We start from the raw sequence: 19949 nt of genomic DNA, 5'->3' as shown, positions 1-19949 counted from the left end.
TCTACAGCAATACTCCAAACTATGATATAATTACAAAAAATATATATAAAATTGACCAAAATGAGAGAGACTGTTGGCATCTTCATGATTAACTTGAAGCACTTTTGGATGAACTGGAGGATGAAAGTCTTGATGATGGCACGTCAAGGGTTGCTCTCTTGCGAGGCCCTCTTTTTGGTGTAGGCTTGCTGATACAGATCTCAATGGTGCCGTTCTTGCCAGATACTTTTCCACAAATTTGATTGACTAAGCTGATGATTTGTTCCTAGTTGAAAGAAGAAAAAACGTGTTTTCTTTTTTCTTTTTAACAACCAATTTCCTATTCCAAATACCATGGCAATAATATGATAAACTAAAGCCAAGACACAGCAACCAAGCTTTCCTTATCTGACTGGCTGTAATCTGAAGTGATTATTACTACTGCTAGTCTCTGTGTATCACACAGGACGTTTTACTACTTGGGTTGACTCTGTGGCAGCCCGCCCTGACCTATTTAAAATGTTAGCTTGCCAATGTTCAGTACCTCTTTTCTAGCCATGCTGCCTTCTCTGAGTGCACTTGAGCACTGCTGAGTGCATTTATATCTTCCATTTTAAGTCTTTATATTCTAAAAAACATACAGAAATACAGAAACAACTGAAACCCCACTCTACAAATTGTTTCCTTATCATTAAAATGCTTTAATTTCTCCTTTGAGAACCATCATTTTTAATTTTAGTGAGGCCTATGGCCTTATTTTTCTAAAAATGCTCCATTATGTGTACTGAGCTTCTCTACTAATGGACACGCTAAGGGCTTATTTTGCTGTTGCAAGAGACATCCACCGGAGTTGTATATCCGTTGCTAAAACCTGACATTGCAGGGATACTTAGAACAGATCATTTTGTTCCCTTTATTTGGGAACAGGTTCTTACAGCAGATCACAAAGTCCAGAACGTTCCTCTCTAGTCTGGCTGATGCTTATATAACCTTAACAGGAGTTTTAGGCCTCTAGAAATGAATGTCAAGGGAGTCGAGACTGAAGTTGGTACCAGTCTCGGATCTTAAGCTTTCCAGATACAAAGATGCAATTTCAGCTTTAACGGCCAGTATCAGTGTCCAAGAAATGCAAGTAAAGGCCCAGTTAGGAGGATCATAAGCTCCCAAAGAAGAAACTTCGTATACTAGATTTGTATCTGCCACTCTGGAGCTCCAGCCACCAATCCTGACTATCATTTAGTAGTTGTGTTTGGGAAAGAGAATGCTAGAGCCATGAAATCAAGTCAGAATTATACAGTCCTCTAAGGATGTAAGGATTTGCAATTTTGCCAAATGCCACACAATTAAACAACCTCCCCTGTTAGTGACCTGATAGTATACTGTTGTATAATCCTCATTCCTCTCACAGAACAGAAACAATCCTTGTGTGTGTAGGATGACAGCTGAAATTTTTAGTTTAAACACTTCAAACTTCCTGGTTTTTCACATGTGCCCTGGATTTCTGCATCTTGTACTGATAGACTTGTATGGCTAGTTTCCAATATCTCAATGGGAATAAGTAGTTTAAGGGGGAAATTTCCAATTATAGATACATCACTTGTAACTGATCAATAACTGAACTTTTTAAAATTTATTTAGACTTCTATACCGCTTCATAGTGCTTTACAGCCCTCTCTAAGCGGTTTACAAAGTTAGCATATAGAATATTGCATATTAGCATATTGCATTAGCATTAGCATACTGCCCCAACAATCTGGGTCCTCATTTTACCCACCTTGGAAGGATGGAAGGCTGAGTCAACCTTGAGCCGGTGAGATTTGATCTGCTGAACTAGCAGTCAGCTGAAGTAGCTGCAGTACTGCACTCTAACCACTGCGCCACCTCGGCTCTTGCCACATTGTTGATGATGCTAATTTGATCACTCTCTGATAATATACCCATCTTAGCTCTTTGGACTAAGAACTAACTAAAAACTCTGAGTCCTGATTTCCTCTTTGGGGGGAAGGCTTGTTCAGTAATAAGAGAAATAAATACCCTGGGGAAACTGAGGAATGCAACCATGCAGGGTCTTGTATCTCAAGCATCTCCTTAAAATATATATTTAGCAACTATGTTGTTTTTCTGTTTTCTTTTTTTTTTCTTTTTCTTTTTCTTTTTAAATTTGATTTATATGCCGCCCTTCTCCGGAGACTCAGGGCGGCTTACAATGCGTTAAGCAATAGCCTTCATTCTTTTGTATATTTTATACAAAGTCAACTTATTGTCCCCACAAACTGGGTCCTCATTTCACCTACCTTAGAAAGGATGGAAGGCTGAGTCAACCTTGAGCTTTGGAGAGATTCGAACCAGCAGAAATTGCAGGCAGCTGTGTTAATGACAGGGTGCACTAAACCACTGTACTATCAAGGCTCTTCTTCTTCTTACTATGGCTATTCAGTATTCTTGAACCAAATGACCACCTGCTTATACTAGGCCCATTTCTAAGTATTTCTAATGACAGACAGACATTCCCCTCAGAGCCTCTTGATGATTTTACTATAACCTTTCTCCAAGTTCTTCAAACTTATGACCAGATCTAAACTTATGGGAAACAACATCTGTGCCTTATGGAATTATTCTTCTTACTGCACTTGACAGGACAGGATTGGATTTTCTCCAGAGCTCTCTTTTGGTCTTGAAAGTCACCTCAGGCTCTCATGTCTTGCAAGTTATTAAGTCTGTTTCCCCTCTACCAACTTGATTGATTGCTTAAATTTAGGCAAGGCCTGTTTCAGAATCTACCAAAGGTTAGTGCTTTACATAGATAATAGCAAGCTTTTTCATAAGTCCCCCTGACCATTCTTCTATTCCAAAGAGCAAGGTATATTTTTAAATCTTTTCCTAGCATTTGTCTAGAGGTATATAAATACTATCAGCTTTTCTTATCATCTGGTAGGCATGCTGACTCTCAGGCAGTCAGGACACCCTCCATTAAAATATGGAGTATTCCCACCACGTGCACCTTTCTAGGACATTTGCAGAGTGGCAGTGCCATCCTATCTAATCATTGTCATTGAGTGTTACTAGGAGATGTGACATCTAGCACTTATGCCTCATTTGGCAAAGTGGTGCTCCATCCTGACTCATCTGTCCTACCTCCACAAATACAGCAGATTTTTAACTGCAATCATGTTCTTCTTCCACCTTCCCAGCTATGGGTGATTCATTTACTATTTCTTTTGGAAACAATGTTATGAGGAAGAACCGAGAATTGGCTCAAGATAATGTTGGTAAATGGTAAAGGATTCAGACTCTCTTTAATTCAGCTCATCTGCAGGATGTTCCAGAAGACTAGATCAGGGGTGTCCAACTTTGGCAATTTTAAGACTTGTGGACTTGAACTCCCACAATTCTGAAATCTCACTATCTGGCTGGCTGGGGAATTCTGGGAGTTGAAGCCCACAAGTCTTAAAATTGCTAAGGTAGGACAACTCTGGATTACATTATCAGCAGGAAGGAAGAGATAGTCAACTAAACCCAGATGAAATCAACTACTATTCAGCACTATATGAATGACCCTTGGACTGATGTGTTCCTTCTCACTACTCCTTCATTACTGATGAAAAGAGATGCTAAATTTTATGTCTGATTTTGCAAATAAGTCAAGACCTAAATTGTTAACAGTGGATTGTTTCAATAAATTACAATAATGATCACCCAGTCCAGGATTCATAAAACATGTTAAATCATCAATACAGGTAATCATCGACTTACAACCAGAATTGAGTCCAAAAGTTCTGCTGCTAAAGGAGACATTTGTTAAGTGAGTTGTCTCCTGTTTTATGACCTTTCTTGCCACAAGTGAATCACTGTAGTTGTTAAGTTAGTAACACGGTTGTTAAGTAAACCTGGCTTCCCCATTGACTTTGCTCGTCAGAAGATCACAAAGGGAGATCAAATGTCCTGGGGCCTTGCAACTGTCATAAATATGAGTCAGTTGTCTAGTGACTGAATTTTGATCATGTGACCATGAGGATGTTGCAACGGTCATAAGTGTGAAAAATAGTCATAAGTAACTTCGAACAGTCACCAAACAAATTGTTATAAGTCGAGGACTACTTGTAATATTTTTAAATGGAGATAAGGAGAGCATATAATGTTAGATGGTATCGTATAATGTTAGAAACATGCTAAGAGATCATTACAAGATAGAGTAACTGGTATATTTGACTGATAGCTACTGATATCCTACCATTATATACCAACTGAAACTTGGGGACCAGAATTAATGTTAGAGTTCCATAAAAATATGTACCCTGTGACTCTAGAGAGTTTTTCTGCTTCATAGTGAATAACTCTGGGACTTTCTGGCAATCTATATTTGCAATCTGCATTTTCAAGAACAATGAAAAGTGTCATTTTAGTGTTAACAGTTTTGGATTTAAGTCTACAACAGACATCCATTTTATTTGTGGGGTTTGTTTTCTGCCTGTTTCTTTGGATTTGGACAAGAACTCTTTAGTTGATAGGGTACAAAATGGATTAACTCTCAACGAACAAATCAGCCTGGGTGCAGAAATTTATATAATGTATTGGCATTCATTCCAAACAAACATTGGGGCTTTTCATTTCACATTGTTTCAATTAGTCTGAAGTCCCAAAATTGGTTTATTTATTTTTTTAATTCCTCCAAACTATAGACACATGAAGGGAATATGAGTCTGTCAAACAGCAGACAAAATGTCCATCTTTGTTGCCTTTGTCTGGAGCTAATTAAGGAATGGAGGAGGACGTTTGAGGGAGGGTCAGTTAAATGCCTCTTAGACATTAAAAAAGACAATACTCTGATAGATACATTTACTGTTGTTTTTAAATGATTTGTTATAAAGCGCTTTAAAGTACAAAGATTCTGGTGGTATCTGTACTGAACATGCTACTTGTTGAAGTATGTCAACTGCAAAACCATGGCTTCCCTTGATGAGCTTTGAAGACAAAAAATTGTACACACTGTGTATGTAAAGAAGACATCTGAAGCCAAGGAATTGCTAAGGAATTGTATTTTTGCTACTGTGAACACTGTTTACAGTGTAGGGCTGTTCAAAACTATTTTTTCATTTTATAATTCTTAAAACAAGTGAGGGGTAAAAGGCAACAATGCAAATTTATCAAGAAAACTTACTGCAACAATAAATATAAATTATCCATAATATTAAAAAGCACAAGAGCAGCAACTCTACAGATCATACATGCAACATATCAAACTTATAAATTATACAGCCTTAAAAAATAACCCGCAAGAACACAAACAGTATAATACAGACCTCATCATAACGATACATTAGTTTCAATCCACGACAAGACTTCTGTTTTTCTACATGCCGCAGGGCGCATTCGAGGCAGAAGACAACATTTTCATTTTCCTGTACAACCTGCAATATTTACAAACATAGGTTGAGAATACTGATAAGATACGGGTCATATTGAATGTCTGCGTTTCAGCTGAAGCCTTAATGTAACTTATCTTAGATAGTGAGATAGTATTACATTTTTTGAAAACCATTTATAATTTCAGTAAAACCGAATTCAACAGGTTATGAAGTAGTTAACTGTCTTGTTTCAAAGCAAATGTTCAAATATAAGCAAATATCCCCTATGGAGCAAATATCTCTATAGCAAAGTTTCTTTTTGTATCCTTGACAAGTCTGTAATCTTGGATGGCGGCGGATCTATTTTGAGCATCTCATTCATCAGTGCTTTCTAGGAGACACTGTTGAAATATATGTCTTGCACTTTGTTGAAGTATGCGCATTATTTTATAAATTATTCTGCAGTTAGAAAACAATTGATATATTAAAAGAACAATAATTCTATTACATTTCTGTTCTAGCCCCTGCTCTCCTGAACAGCATCCCCCAAGAGACATGGATGGTGTCCATTCTCTGGAGGTTTGGAAAAGCTCTTAAACCCTGGGTTTGCTCCCATGCCTGGGATTAATGATAGACTGGGGATGGTTGGGGATTGTTATATAGGGTTTTATTATGGCTTCTTTTAGTCTAGGCTGTTTTGTCTGTGTTTTTAACTATCCATTAAACTTTGCAAACTGCAGAATCTATTGGGGTGAGCAGCTGTGTCAAAGTAAGAAAGGAGGTAAGAAAGAAAAGAAAGGGAAGGAAGGAAGAAAGAGAGAGAGAGAGAGAGAGAGAGAGAGAGAAAGAAAGAAAGAAAGAAAGAAAGAAAGAAAGAAAGAAAGAAAGAAAGAAAGAAAGAAAGAAAGAAAGAAAAAAAGATGGATGGGTAGACAGACAGATGGCTGGATAGATGGAAAGAATCAGGAATCCAGGATTTGAGAAATTTCTCTTACCATGGATAAGTAACAGAGATGCTGGCATATCTGACACCTTCTTTCGGATGTCTCTAACTGCCACTTTCGAGGCTTTTTCTTCCCATCCACTCCCAAACTGCTGTTGTCATGGCTCCCATAGCGAGCTGAAGAATGAAGACCGGCCTCATATAGCTGCCGCCGCTGCCTCAATTCTGTGTCCCTGTGAAGATTAAAAATAATTAGAACACAGCACAGCCTCAAAGGGGAATTCAAAGTTACATCTGGAAGGCCTCATTTTTACATGCAGCTGAGCTTTTAATAATTGTCAGTGGATAACTGACAATTTCGTTACATGGGTATACTGTGTATATACGTACAATGACAATAAACTTTATATATATATAAAACACGGCACTGCATACATTTCCAGGGAGCAGTGCCAAACTCCTGCTGCTCCTTAATCCCACCTAAGATTGTGTTAGTGACCACTGCAGAACAAGTAGGAATTCTGAAAACTTCAGTAGCTGAGTTCTTGTAGGAATCTCTATGACACTCCTTACTTCAACTAGACTGTTTTTGCCAGCCTGAATTGCCAAAAGAAATGTCTCTCAAGACACTTCCTAGGAATCCAAGAATGATGAAGGCTTGACATTTAGTAAAAAAAAAAAAAAGTAAAAAAGTAAAAGCTGAATATATTGCCTAGAGTCACTGTGGCTTCAAAAGTCTGATTTATGAATGCAGATACATGCTGACCATAGAGGAGGAACAAATGGAACATCATGTGCAAAAGTAATGAGTGGATGAGAACAACAGAAAGTTATTCAAAGCAGCACAAATTAGATTTCAAAAGAAGGCTATCCTTGACTTGATACACTGAAGATGCTTTGCGTTGCAACTTAAAACAGCTCCAGCTACTCTAATGATTAGCAGTGTTATTGTGAAAACTCTTGCTGTTCTCATAGGAAAAGAAATTCAGTTGGAACAAACCTGAGGACCATTTAGATGGACAAATAGGAAAACAAATGTGAGCCCTCTTCACATTTACAAAATGCCCTTTTAAGAAAATGCATATATAAAAGTAACATGGATGTAACATTCTTGAGAAGGAGAAACTCCATGTGGAGATCCTCAAAGAACCTCTCAAGTCTTCTGTCCTGAGTGCAAATACGCAAGGAAGAAGACTTGATTCAGACTATCAAATTAACAAATTAGTTTATTAAATACAATTTGTAGATTCCAGTCATCAGATTTTCTATGGATCCTTGATCTATGCGATGTGCTATCGATCACACTTGAATTGTGGATAACGAAGCTACATGATAAAGAACAAAGAGAACACAGCATTATATTAGAAAGACAACAGCTTTCCCCTCCTTTCAAAAATGTCCTAGAGAGGGGAAGGAAAAATATTCAATACTCTTTCAGTGTTGAAAAGGGAGAAGCTGTGGAACTCTGCTCATGCCACAGTCAGATTGAAAGAGAGGCTTTTCTTGGTTATCTATAACTACAAAACAACCTATATGAATGTTCGGAGCAGAATGTTTTAAGCTCTGGGTGCGAATACTGAGTTCCTTCATTTAAAAAAAAGTGAATGCTTGACAGAATGCTTGAATCCTTCATTTTTGTCTTCAATAGTTTACCAGCACACCAAGTGTGGAAGGTCTTCTCCATCTGTGGTTGGGCTCATTGGTCCTGGCTGTCTCACAGCACCCACTGTAATTGGCATTAGAGTTTCTTTCAAGAGAAAAGCGGATATGAAACAAAGGTTACCTGAGCTCTCTCAGAAGGGCCGATATTGTACTCAGAGCAGAACCATTTTCTTTCTTGGCTTCAGCTGTCGCAATTTGATACAGCAGCTTTTCCATTGAAAATGGCTTGGGTATATGTCGCCTCTTCATTTCCTACCCACAAACATTCCACTGTTAGCTCTCCTTTACCATACAATGAAATACATTCCAATAGAAAGACCACAGCCTAGACTGCACCATGTGCAATCATTCATATGACATCTCCAAATCAGACTTGATTGTTTAATAGCTAACCAATTCTGGGATTTCATTTTGAAAGTTAGACATTGTCTAAGAAATTTATAAGCAAAATAGGTGTTTGTAATAATGACTGGTTTCATTAAATAGCATGGCACACAATATGCCTGTGAAGTGTTTTGTCTGCTTTTACAAAAGGCATTCTGCTTTTCGAAAAGTTCGACACTTTTACCTTGGCAGTTTTAAAACCCATGCTTGTCCACTGGGTGGTAGCAAAGTGCACAGTTTCAGAGACATTGTAACCGCAGCATACTTTTGACACAAAAGATCCTGGAAAGCAGACAACGAACTGCCCGCTCTGTTGTACAGTACGGTGCACCTTGATCCCCTCTTTGCACAATACCTCTGGGGCGATCTAAATAGAGAGAAGAAAGGAAATCACCCTTTTAAAATCTTATTTTCTGGCCATTCAGTACTGTATAGTGCAATGAAATTTGATCGAACTTAGATGTCTTCAGGTTACAATGTACTTCAACTCCCATAATCCCACAATCCCTGTTCCATAAAACAATACCGATATCACATAAACTTTAAATGTTGCAATACAAACTGGAACTTCCAGTGCTTATTCCTTATACAGTTGCTATGATCCTGAAAACAAACACAGCTATTAATTGTTAGTAACTACAACTAAGACCTTGATCATTAAGTGAAGTGGTCACTAAGTGAAACAACAACTGGGTTTATGATCTTATTTCAGTTTTCCTTTGCTTTACAGACCTGTGAAGATTGTAAATATGAGGATTGGTCACAAAATAATTTCTTCATTACTGTAATAATTGTGAATGATCACTAAAAGACACATTTGCTAAACAAGGACCACTTGTACTCTCAAACCTTAGAGGTAGAAATAGACTTTGTGAAATATCATATTTCGATGCATCAAGAAAGCTACTTTAGGCAGGAGTTTCAAATTTCCAGAAACGTTGACAACATGAGAAAAATATTTCCCATCCTTGGAGGTTACTTTTAATGGAAATCAAAATACATGCCAGCCTTCTTTACCTATTTACCAACCAAGATTATTTTTTGGGGGGTGGGGTGGGGTGTAACCTTCTTTTTTTTTTTATGGATGTATGGGTTGTTTGGGGATGTAGTATTGGCTGTATGATATGCTAGAAATTAGTCTGAGAGATGGCATGTCTGTGCTTACAATAGTATCCAATAAGGTAGCTAAGGAGTGGTTATCAAAGTGGATGGATGCTAATGAGATGAGAGAAGCTGTATGATCCGAAGCTGAAATATGAATAGGTTACCAGTTTGGAAATTATCTTGTCTTCAGGGTGTTGGGGAGACTAGCTATTGTGCTTCATATTATCAGAAGAGAGTGAGATGAGGACCTTGCAGCTGACATGTGAGCTCCATTTGAAGTCAGAGTGGCAACAGTGATGGGATGTAATATGGTAGCCATCCACTCAGGAGGACACCTTATTGAAGTGGGAGATGGAGCTGACATGAAGAAGAAGACTGAGGATGCATTCTTCAAGGGAATAATTCAGTGGTGAAATGCTACTGGTTCGCACTGGTTCAGGCGAACCGGTAGTGATAAAAGCTACTGGTTGGTCTGAACCAGTATTTCTGACGATCAGCTGTGCTACGTGATTTATATTTGCTAGAAAGCAGAAAATCCTGCTTTCTAGCGAATCTAAATCACGTAGCACAGCTTTTCCCCCTCTCGCTGTTCTACTTACCTTGTTAAGCCTCCTTTTTCTGTGCACAGTGCGTGTTTGATGTGTATTGCACATGCGCTGCGTGCTTTTGCCGCAGTGTGCATGCACGCACACTGTGTGTGTTCTCTGCACAAGCAGAGAATCGGTGGCAATCCACGGAGGATTTCACCACTGGAATAGTTCATCTAAATAGAATGCTGCTGGAGAAGACAGGAAGTCTTATGGTATGCATTGAGATTGGCCTGAGATTTGGATATAATTTTGTCTGATATGGACTTGGAATGCCTGAGCCAGTAGAGGACACCCAAAGCAGCAGTTTTAGTAGTTGTTGGGGCTTGGATGGGTGATAAAAAGGTCAAACACAGAGATTTCTGACTTCCTTTTCATTTGGATTAATCCTAGGAGAAACAATATAGTTCCTTGTTTTAATGATAATATTCTTATGGCAATTCTTATTGGTTGCTATGTTTTAATATTTTAACTTATTCCAGTGGCTTTTATAAGCATTAATGAATTACTGTGGTTGTTTTAATTGTTCTAACATTATAAACCACTGGGAGTCTCTGGGAGATTTGGTGGTATATCAGTGTAATAAATCAATAAAAAAACCAATACTTTTCTTATCAAACTTATAAAAATGTACTTGCTTTAACAGACAACAGAAAAATGAATATTTTACAATTTGGAAAGTATATAAAGTATCTGCTTTTAAATAAAATATACTTTGATTATTTATTTTAAATAGTTTAAATAAATTTTTAAAAGGAAATACTCCCAAAGTAACTTATAGAAGCAATCCATTGGAGGTTTTTCTTAGAGATAAGACCCACCGTTTAATGGTGGGTCTAGCATATGCTGGATTACGGGGTCAAAAGAATGAACGCCTTAGGCATGCACAAGCATAAGCATAGGTATGCATACATTTTTTTTCCCATTTATACTGTCAATGTATAGGCAGCCTATAAGAGGCTATCTGTCACCTCCATGTGTTTTTCTTGTAGTGCTATGGCCAAATCATCAGTGTATCCAAATCTGTGTTGCTGGCATATCTGATATGTTTAAGCTGAATAGTGTGGGTGCACTTACAGAGCCTTGTGGGAGGCCATTGTTTAATCTTCTTACCTTACTTATGTTGTCCCCCATTATTATCTGAAAGGACTTATCGCTCAGCATGTTATTAATTAGTCGACACAGAATTTTGCAGGGGATAATATGGCACAGTTTGTATAACAACCCATCCTTCCAAAATGTGTCGTATGCCACAGTTAGATCTAAGAACATGGCCGTGGTTTTGAAGCCTTGTTGGAATCCTGCTTCAATATAGCCTGTTAGACTTAGCACCTGGTCTACACAGCTCCATATTATGTGGCATATCAAGATTTAATTAAACGGTTGAGTTTTACATATACCCATGGCTGTATGTTTTTTCATTTAGTCCTTGCTTCAAATACCTTTACAACAGGGTTCACTGCTATTCATAAAGTTACAAAACAAAATTGAACTGGATTCCTCTAGACAGAAATCAGAAATTGACTTACCATGACGTTACTTTCAAGCATTTCCAGTCCTGGAGTGCCATTGGCTTGCAACAGGGTATGTACCACTTTGTCAAGTTTTTTCTCCTCCGCAGCAGGAATGCAATACCTGTTCACATTTGACACAGAGAGGAAATCATAAAAAGGGATATGAGTTCTAGACCAAATAAGGTACTATGCATCAGAAGGAAGTGTTCCAAATTGTATCTCCATAACTGAATGCCAACCTAAGAGGTTAAAAACTAAATTGGAAAAGATGCCGTAAGCTGGGGGGAAAATCATTATTTAGACAGAGTCTAAAATAAGATTAAGTTTCATAATTACAGTATTTAGTAACAGTACATCATGACACTAATGCCGAGTTATATGTTGCGCAAGACAGAGAATAAAAAGATTTTATCAGCTGAACAGCACATAGAACAGAAGGGAAGGGACTTGATTGAACCCACTCCTTATGAATCTGCAGTCAGCATGCCTCTGTATGCAAAGGCAATTTTTTTTAGGTTAAGTGTTTTCAATACTACGTTCGTTAGTTAATTATACATAACAGAATATGTCATCTTTATAAAATCTAGAGCTCATTGTTAAAAATCCAAGTAATGTACAACTATCTGCAGCAATAATCTGCACAGTATAAATCGTAAGGTAAAATAAAGAATTACAGTAATTTCTCTTGAACAGTGAAAAAGCTATCCTTATATAACTGATTGAATAATTGAAGTTAGATTATTAAGAATTTATGTTAAGACAAATCAAAATTTCAGATGTGACATGTTCATATATAGAATTAGTAAAAAAATTCCAAGTAAAATTAAATAGTGAGATATTTACTTCTGAAATGTTATTCTGGATAAGGCACACTCCTGCAACATAATTAGTCATTCTGTGGCAACTGTACACACTTTCCAATAAAAAAATGCAAGGTATTCTTGCAGCAGTTACCATGTACAAAACTTCTTTGGTATATTTTGTGAGGACAAAAAGTTTAATAACACTTAGTTAAAAAAAAAGGTTGGAAAAGAAATTCAGCCTGTAGAATTAGTTTCATTCTATTATAAATCATTTTCTGAAATTTTCCAAAACTGATACTTATTATAGGAAAACAATCCCAGCCAATTGTTACATTTCTATAGTTAAAAAATTAACTATAACAATTTCTTCACAGCCAAGCCAAGGTGTAGACCCTGGATATTTAAATCTTTCTCCAGATAGTTTTTTTTTTAAAATCAAGAGCCACTGATTTAAATTTCATACTGGTAATTAATTACTCAAGAAAGCCACGATCTTTCACCCTCTCAATGATTATATTGCACTAAATTATATCTTGTACATTTAGGCTGTACCAAACTTTTTACATTAGGTTAATAAAAAGCACTGAAAAATTGAATGTGTGAAATAGCGTATTTAAAAAAATTACCTGCTTTTCTGACTTCGAGGAAGGCTTTTTTTCCTATATAACAAGGCAGGGAAGTTTTTTTTAAAGCTCTTTTTAAATTTTACATTTGGTTTTAAATGGCTAGAATAAAACCTGATCTTGCAGGAAGATCAGAAAAATCCATGAATAGTAGATAAATTTAATCAACTTCCATCAGTAACTCTTCCTACCTATTTGTGAAGCACATTTTAAAGAGGTAAAGAGAACCATTAATGGAAATCAGAATGGGTTATTTCTTGCTTGAATAAGAAGTCTTTTCTGATACCGTGGGATTGTTAGACCCGTTAAGCTAGAAAACACAGATCGAATAAGATTCCCAATTTCTCAATACCTTTGTGAGCTTAATTTCAAAGTATCTGAACCATTTGGAACTGAATGAATTTCAATATTAAGACTATATTAATCTCACTTCCTTGTTATATTAGGTAGTAAAATTTAATTGTGCCACAACAAATGCCAGGTTGACTTTTACTTGGATATTTTAAAATACATTACAGCAGTTAAGTTAGAAAAAACGTAAAAGATAAATCCTAATGCAACTCTATAAAATGCCTTTCTCACCCAGGAAAATAATAACAATAATTTGGAGTGCCAGGTTAAACATTTTGTTCATCCTAAACTTTTACTTATCTTTTTTATACTTACTAGGATATTTTACAGTGCTCATTTTTAACATTATTGAATCCTGCCTTGAAATTCTAAATAGAATGATTAATGGTATACATTTTTTATTTTGAAATAAAAATTTCTGCAGATCCCCAGCAAAAGCAAGGGAAGTAGAGCAAAGAAACACACTTAAGAGTTACTTACCAAATGCAGTCAGCACCAGTGTGTAAGTAGTCAATATATGGAAGGTGATTTTGGTCTCGAGACCAGCATGAGGTAGAAAAGACCATGCCAATGTTTAGCCAAGGAATTGTCACTCCTAAATTAGTAACATCAGATCAGAAGAAAACATGATTACTGCCAATCTTTTCATTTTAAAAAAACCTATTAAATTATGACACTACAACCATCATAAATACATGCCAGTTGATCATGTAACCATGGGAGTGCTGTAATGGTTGTGTGAAAAATAAGTCATTTTTCAGTGCTGTTGTAACTTCAAATGATTGCTAAACAAATAGTTGTAAGCTGAGGACTGTCAAGAGCTAAACAATGTCAGTGTCTGGAAAAAATAATATTCCTTTCCTCTGAGGAAGCTGAAGATGTGCAATAGGTATAAATACTCATTCCATAATTATCTCCATAGACAAATACAGTTGCACTATTGAAACTGCGTGAGAAAACTACATTTTTTTTTAACTAGGTATGATAACAAAATTTGAAAATAATAGCAATATCATACCACTATCAACTTTGACAACTGCCTCAACCAGCCTTTGTATAGTAGAAATCACCAAAGGTTTTTGTAAAGAAAAACAGTAACAGCAAAAATCTGCACATTAATTGGCATAGCATAAATCCTTTGGGACAGCAAATAATGGAGCTACTTGTGCCTATCAATCACCATAGAGACATTAGACACTATCACTAATGTACTGAATATTAATGAACAGGCTACAACAGATTTGAAGAAGTCAACAAGGACATGATCTGCACTATATATTTAGCCTCCACCTCAATCTGATTCTTTTTATAATACAAGGATCTGAGTTAAACTGTGGTGTGATTATTGTAACAGACAACACAAATCTCAGCAGCCTCACATGAAGAGAAGTCTGCCCATCTGTTGAACAGACTGAAGGGTCAATGGATAGCAGAATCATATTTAGTTTAAATACTGCCATGACAAAAAGTTTACTGAATGTTAATTTATTTTTAAACATAATTTATAGATGCCTGGTTACAGGGAAATGGGGAAAATGTGATTTATTCCAAATCTTTCTGAGTGCCACAACTACAAGTATGGAGAAAGAGAAATCTTCTTACCAGGCACAGCACCAAGATGTCGCAGGATGGATCCCGTGTTATTAGGAAGGACTGTTAGGTTCCATCCATGCCTGTGCAAATTAAATAATATAGGTAACCGTAAGCAAATATTAAATGCCAACTCAAAATATTCTGCTTCTGATAGTGAATCTAGAGGAACAAATACTCCTCTTTCTTGTTCAAAAAAATCTAAGTAAACAATTTTTTGTACAACTGATCAAAAATCTTACATTCGTTTTCAGTGTTCTGGCTAATTTTTTTGAAGAACTAAAGTGATTAACAAGAAATTGATTAACTTTCTGAAAACATTTATTTTTATAGATGTCAATAATTAAAAGCATCAGGACTACTACTTCTTCATTTTAATAGTTGTCCTGTTCCCAATGTAGAAAAATAAATAAACAAAATATATAATTATTCATTGGTGACTAGAATTACTCTCTGATGACAGACTATATGCTGGTTGAGAATTCTGAGAACTTCAGTTTTAATTCAATTAGATGGCATCATGTAAAAGGAGGCTACTATAATGCTTTTATGGCTACCTTGAAAGAAAGATGCTAGGAATTAAGAGCTAACTATACATTTTCATCCAAAATAGGTTATAATTCAAATTTAAACACCCTCTGAAATATCATGTTTGGGGAACAAATAAAGTAAACCTAGCAAAATGATTAAATTAAATGACAACACAACCTAGGAAAGCTAACATATACTGGATTCAGCTACTTTATGCAATCAACCAACCAAATGTCCACCCCCTCACATCCCAAAAGGTTTGAAAGACTCTATTCTCGGCAGTAGATTGATTTGAAATATATATTGCCTTTTAAACCTCTTACTCTTAAGTTAAAATAGTACAGGAACATGCAATTTTATGGCTCTCATAAAAGAGTCTGAGCTGAAATTATATCCTTCTCACTTGAGACTTTATAGTTATCAATGCACACCATATCACATGGATCAAACGGAGTAGTATCTCAATAAAACAATTAGTTCCCATTGTTGTACTGGCCAGAGAAGATTAAAAAAATCAAGCAGAATTCTAGATAATGTTGCCATGTATTACCTTGAAAAAGGTTCCGATTTTCCCACAGGGAAGCCACTGCCATGGGTATTAGTGTCCACTTTCCCACAGTGTACTGCTACATGGCAGTCCTTCTGTTCTACTAATCTCCAGTATTCTTGCTATCAGAGAAAAAAAAAACTATCCAGTTGTAATAGATGTTTAAAATTATGGCCAAATACAGTATCTCAAACATTCTTTACCTTTTTCTTAGAAAAAGAAACTTTAGCAAATGAACATGTTGCAGATTTCTTAACAAAAGTTCTTATTATCTTTCTGATCTCAGTCTTTCAACAGATAAAATGTTTTTGTTGGTGAAAAAATGTTTTTAAGTATGCATTCATTTAATATTACAAGCAGAAGAATAGAGAGCTTCCTGCCATAGCCGTGGAAAACATATAAAAGGAGGAAGAACTATGACTATCTAGAACTGATAAGGCATTGAATCAAGCGAAACCTTTTCTGAACATTTTTAAAAATGTAAGGACGAGTATCCTTTGCCATACAACGAGCTAAACTTTCCTGGTACAGCTACCAACAAAGGGAAATTGCTAAGAATTTAACCTAGGATCTGGTGACTTTCACATGGATGCTAAATTTTATGAGCCAGAATAGCAGAGACTGCAATAGCTATGAATAATGAAGAACCTAACTTAAATTCTCCTACTATGTTTCATGAATGTTTCTGACAGTTGAATGAGTGTATTTACGATAAAATGGTAACAGGAAGGAGATTTCAATGAAATATTGGTTCCTGAACTTGATAGAAATACACTGGCATGAAAAAAATCATTAGTGAAGTATACAAAATACAGAAGTATGATAGCTAAATAAGTGTAATACACAGATATGCATTTGAATAATATTTACACTAGATAAGTATATATAGAATTGTAACTTAACTGTTATAATGATATATTATACCCTGTTTCTTTTATTATATTTTAAAACACTTTTTATGTGTTGCTTTTTTTGAGAATGTACTGTACCTGTCAATTAGCTTTGTATTTGTTCCCTTTTTCTGTTACTATTTTTAAAAAATAAATAAATAATAAATATCTGCCTCTTTTTTTCCTACCAGCTGCTTCTCCTTTTTTTTTATCTTAAACTTAGCAAGATTTTTACTTGTCTTTAAAGCAACCCTGCTTTTAAAATTACATAACAGGCAGCATTCATGATGATTTGCCTGCAGCCAGTTAATATGAGTTTCCATGTAAAAGCATGGTTGCTGTTACTTGCTGGATGCTTAGGATTTTTCATATGTAGGTGGGAAAGCATCTGAGTCCAGAATAAGACCAATTTTAATACTAGGACATTTCTCACCTCTATTTCTGCTGCTGTGGGGTCTTTGCTGAAGCACATACTCATGACGTTTCTTGCTGTTCGGTAAAAAGTTGTTAAAGAAACAGACCTTCCCTATGAAACAGGAGCAAAAAGGAGAAGAATTATGATCCTACATTTTTCTCCAAATATCATAATGCAATTAAATAACAAAAATAGAAAAAAACCCCAAATGATTTGGAAAGAAAATTTAGTCTGGCACTCAGGATATTATTGCTCATTTTTTTTTTGTATTTCCAGCTACTGAGTCCCCTCTGTTTCACAGACAGTTGGTAAACTGGTTGTGCTACAGATTGTTTATCTATATTCCAATCCATCCCAAAATGCTGGCATGTATCTCAACTTTCTAACCGATGATTCTCCTCCATTATTTATTATTATTATTGTTGTTATTATTATTGTTTTGTCGCAGTCAGCCAGATGTTCAGACTGGATTTGGCATTTTTGTCTATTTATTGAGTCCTTTCCAAGGACCTGGGATAGACAGTTGTGGATGTTTGATGGTGTTACAGATATTGTTGCATGATGTAAACTGTTCCAAGTAAAGCTGCCTTTTGCAATTGACTGATGGTGAATTTATCAATTCTGATGGTGTTCAAGTAGTGCTCCAGTTATTTTGAGATTGTACCCAGGGCACCTATTTCTATTGGGACTACCTTTGCTTACTTTTGCCACAGTCATTCTATTTCTATTTGCAGGTCTTTGTATTTATTATTATGATTGGTCGCACAGTCAGGCAGATGTTTAGATTGGGCTACACTGTTATCACGATTAAAAGAAACAAATGGGAAAAATAGAGAAGGCAGCATCGTCTGGATACTGCTCCCCCCCTCCTTTCTGATTCTGCAAATGAATCAGGGTTAGGATTATCCAGACATCTTTGGGTTCCTAAAAGGCTCTCTCAATCATATTTTATGCTATGTGTTAAGAAGATGATGCCTTCCAGATACAGGCAATTGCCAAGCAAGGAAAGAAAAATAATAGCAACTGCCCCCAACCCAAAGAAAATTTCTAACTGGCAATTTATATTGGTTCTAAAAAAAAACACCACAAAGATACTTCTTTAGAAATGTATTGGCAAGACTTGATTTCAGGGTATTATTGCAGGCAAGGTAGAAAGTTAGATAAATTTCCTTCTACCACATATATTCTGAAATCATGCCAGACATAGAGATTCAAAACCAAATTAAAATAACAACATATTCAGTATTTAGCCGTATTTACTTAATATATTGCAAAACTGAACTAAAGTAATTTTTGTTAGAAATAATAAAGAAATATTACAAAAACTTCCACATTATTTAATTTTATTTATTAAATTGTTATTGTGAACCAAGATTACACAACTGTGACGTTTCTCCTTCATTTAACTACCGCTGCAAAGTTTGTTTTCAACTGGAATACATCTGTGGCAATTTCCCATAATTCTCCACCAACATGACTAATGCTGGCTAGGAGTTACAGAAACTGAACTCCAAGTATGTGGAATGCATAAGACTGGAGAGGCTGATGCATGGCTTATAGCTCAGTAGGGGGAATATGCCCATGTTTCTCAATCTAGTATTATCTAGATGTTTTAAATACAAGACCCATCATCAAGGGCAATGTATTGAAAGGGCACCTATTTATCGTATAATACATTATGTCTTTATAAAGACAGAGGATCACCAAGTAGAACTGTATGGTAACATTTTAAAATGTGAATTATTCTCCCACAAAAGGTTTTGCTTATTTCAATGACATAAATTTTCAAAATTACTAGTGGGAGAATGTGGACTATTTTTTTTTTCCACAGCTGCCTGGATTGTGGAACTCAAGCTGGTATACTGTATATCATGAACATGCAACCATTGGTTTAAAAAATACTGTTTTCTATCAATAGCTTAAATTAGTTCAATTTAATCTATTGATATATTTCAATCAATTAAATCTATTGATTTTTTTTTATTTTATAGGATGTACTGACACAAAAATCAATCATTTATAAAACCCATAAATAGTTTTCATTTCAGGGTAACATTTTGCAGAGTGACTTTAATACATTAATTGTATGATTCTACAATTTAAGATCTGTTGCAAATCATTTGCTTTCCCAGCCAAAAACATGCATATAAAAAAACCCCATGCATATTCATTTCTCAAACCAACACCTTTCTAACATTACCATAGGCATTCTGTATATGTTTAGCTATCAATAAACTGAACTACTAAGGAGACATCAGATCAATGGCAAACTTTGTTCCTAGGCATGCCAATGATTTTTACACATGCTTTACTTCCATTATACACCATTCTTACTGGATTCAGCAAACAACACCAACCATAGCTCACACCTCATCTGTTGATCATATGCACTCCATAAATCAACAAATGTACAATAACATTTCTTCCTTACACATTGCTTGATGAACTGCCGAAGAGGAAAAAACCTGATCTACACATATTCCCCACACAAAGCCAAGCTGCAGGCCTTGCTCATTATCTCTTCTTGCACCCTTTTAATCATAACTCTGCCAAACATTTTCCCTCGGCACACTCAACAAATTACCCCCTCCTTCAAACTTTACCTTTGCTCTTCCTAACTTTCCTTTTGTAAAGAAGGTCATTCTTCCACTCATCAGAGAGAGTTGCTTTCTTTACAAACA

General features: G+C 35.9%; 1 protein-coding gene across 2 annotated transcripts in view; it reads right to left on the bottom strand.

Moving 5' to 3' along the window:
- Window positions 1-19949, bottom strand: part of JARID2 (jumonji and AT-rich interaction domain containing 2) — a 255478-nt gene continuing 235529 nt past the window's right edge. Inside the window, exons 9-18 of one of the 2 annotated variants that reach the window (XM_070940676.1) lie at window positions 17287-17379; window positions 15967-16085; window positions 14898-14968; window positions 13776-13890; window positions 11534-11639; window positions 8498-8680; window positions 8051-8181; window positions 6320-6500; window positions 5280-5387; window positions 1-265 (exon numbers count right to left, since the gene is read on the bottom strand). In XM_070940676.1, the coding sequence (XP_070796777.1) occupies window positions 89-265; window positions 5280-5387; window positions 6320-6500; window positions 8051-8181; window positions 8498-8680; window positions 11534-11639; window positions 13776-13890; window positions 14898-14968; window positions 15967-16085; window positions 17287-17379 (1284 nt within the window). In that variant the 3' untranslated portion in view covers window positions 1-88. Of the gene's footprint in view, window positions 266-5279; window positions 5388-6319; window positions 7593-8050; window positions 8182-8497; window positions 8681-11533; window positions 11640-13775; window positions 13891-14897; window positions 14969-15966; window positions 16086-17286; window positions 17380-19949 lie in introns of those variants that run through there. The other variant, XM_070940677.1, reaches the window with a different exon arrangement.

Source organism: Pituophis catenifer, unplaced genomic scaffold (assembly GCF_029215685.1).
Source record: "Pituophis catenifer annectens isolate HBS135680 unplaced genomic scaffold, rPitCat1.0.hap2 SCAF_3, whole genome shotgun sequence".
NCBI classification, from domain to species: Eukaryota; Metazoa; Chordata; class Lepidosauria; order Squamata; family Colubridae; genus Pituophis; species Pituophis catenifer.
This window is presented reverse-complemented; position numbering and strand designations above follow the sequence as displayed.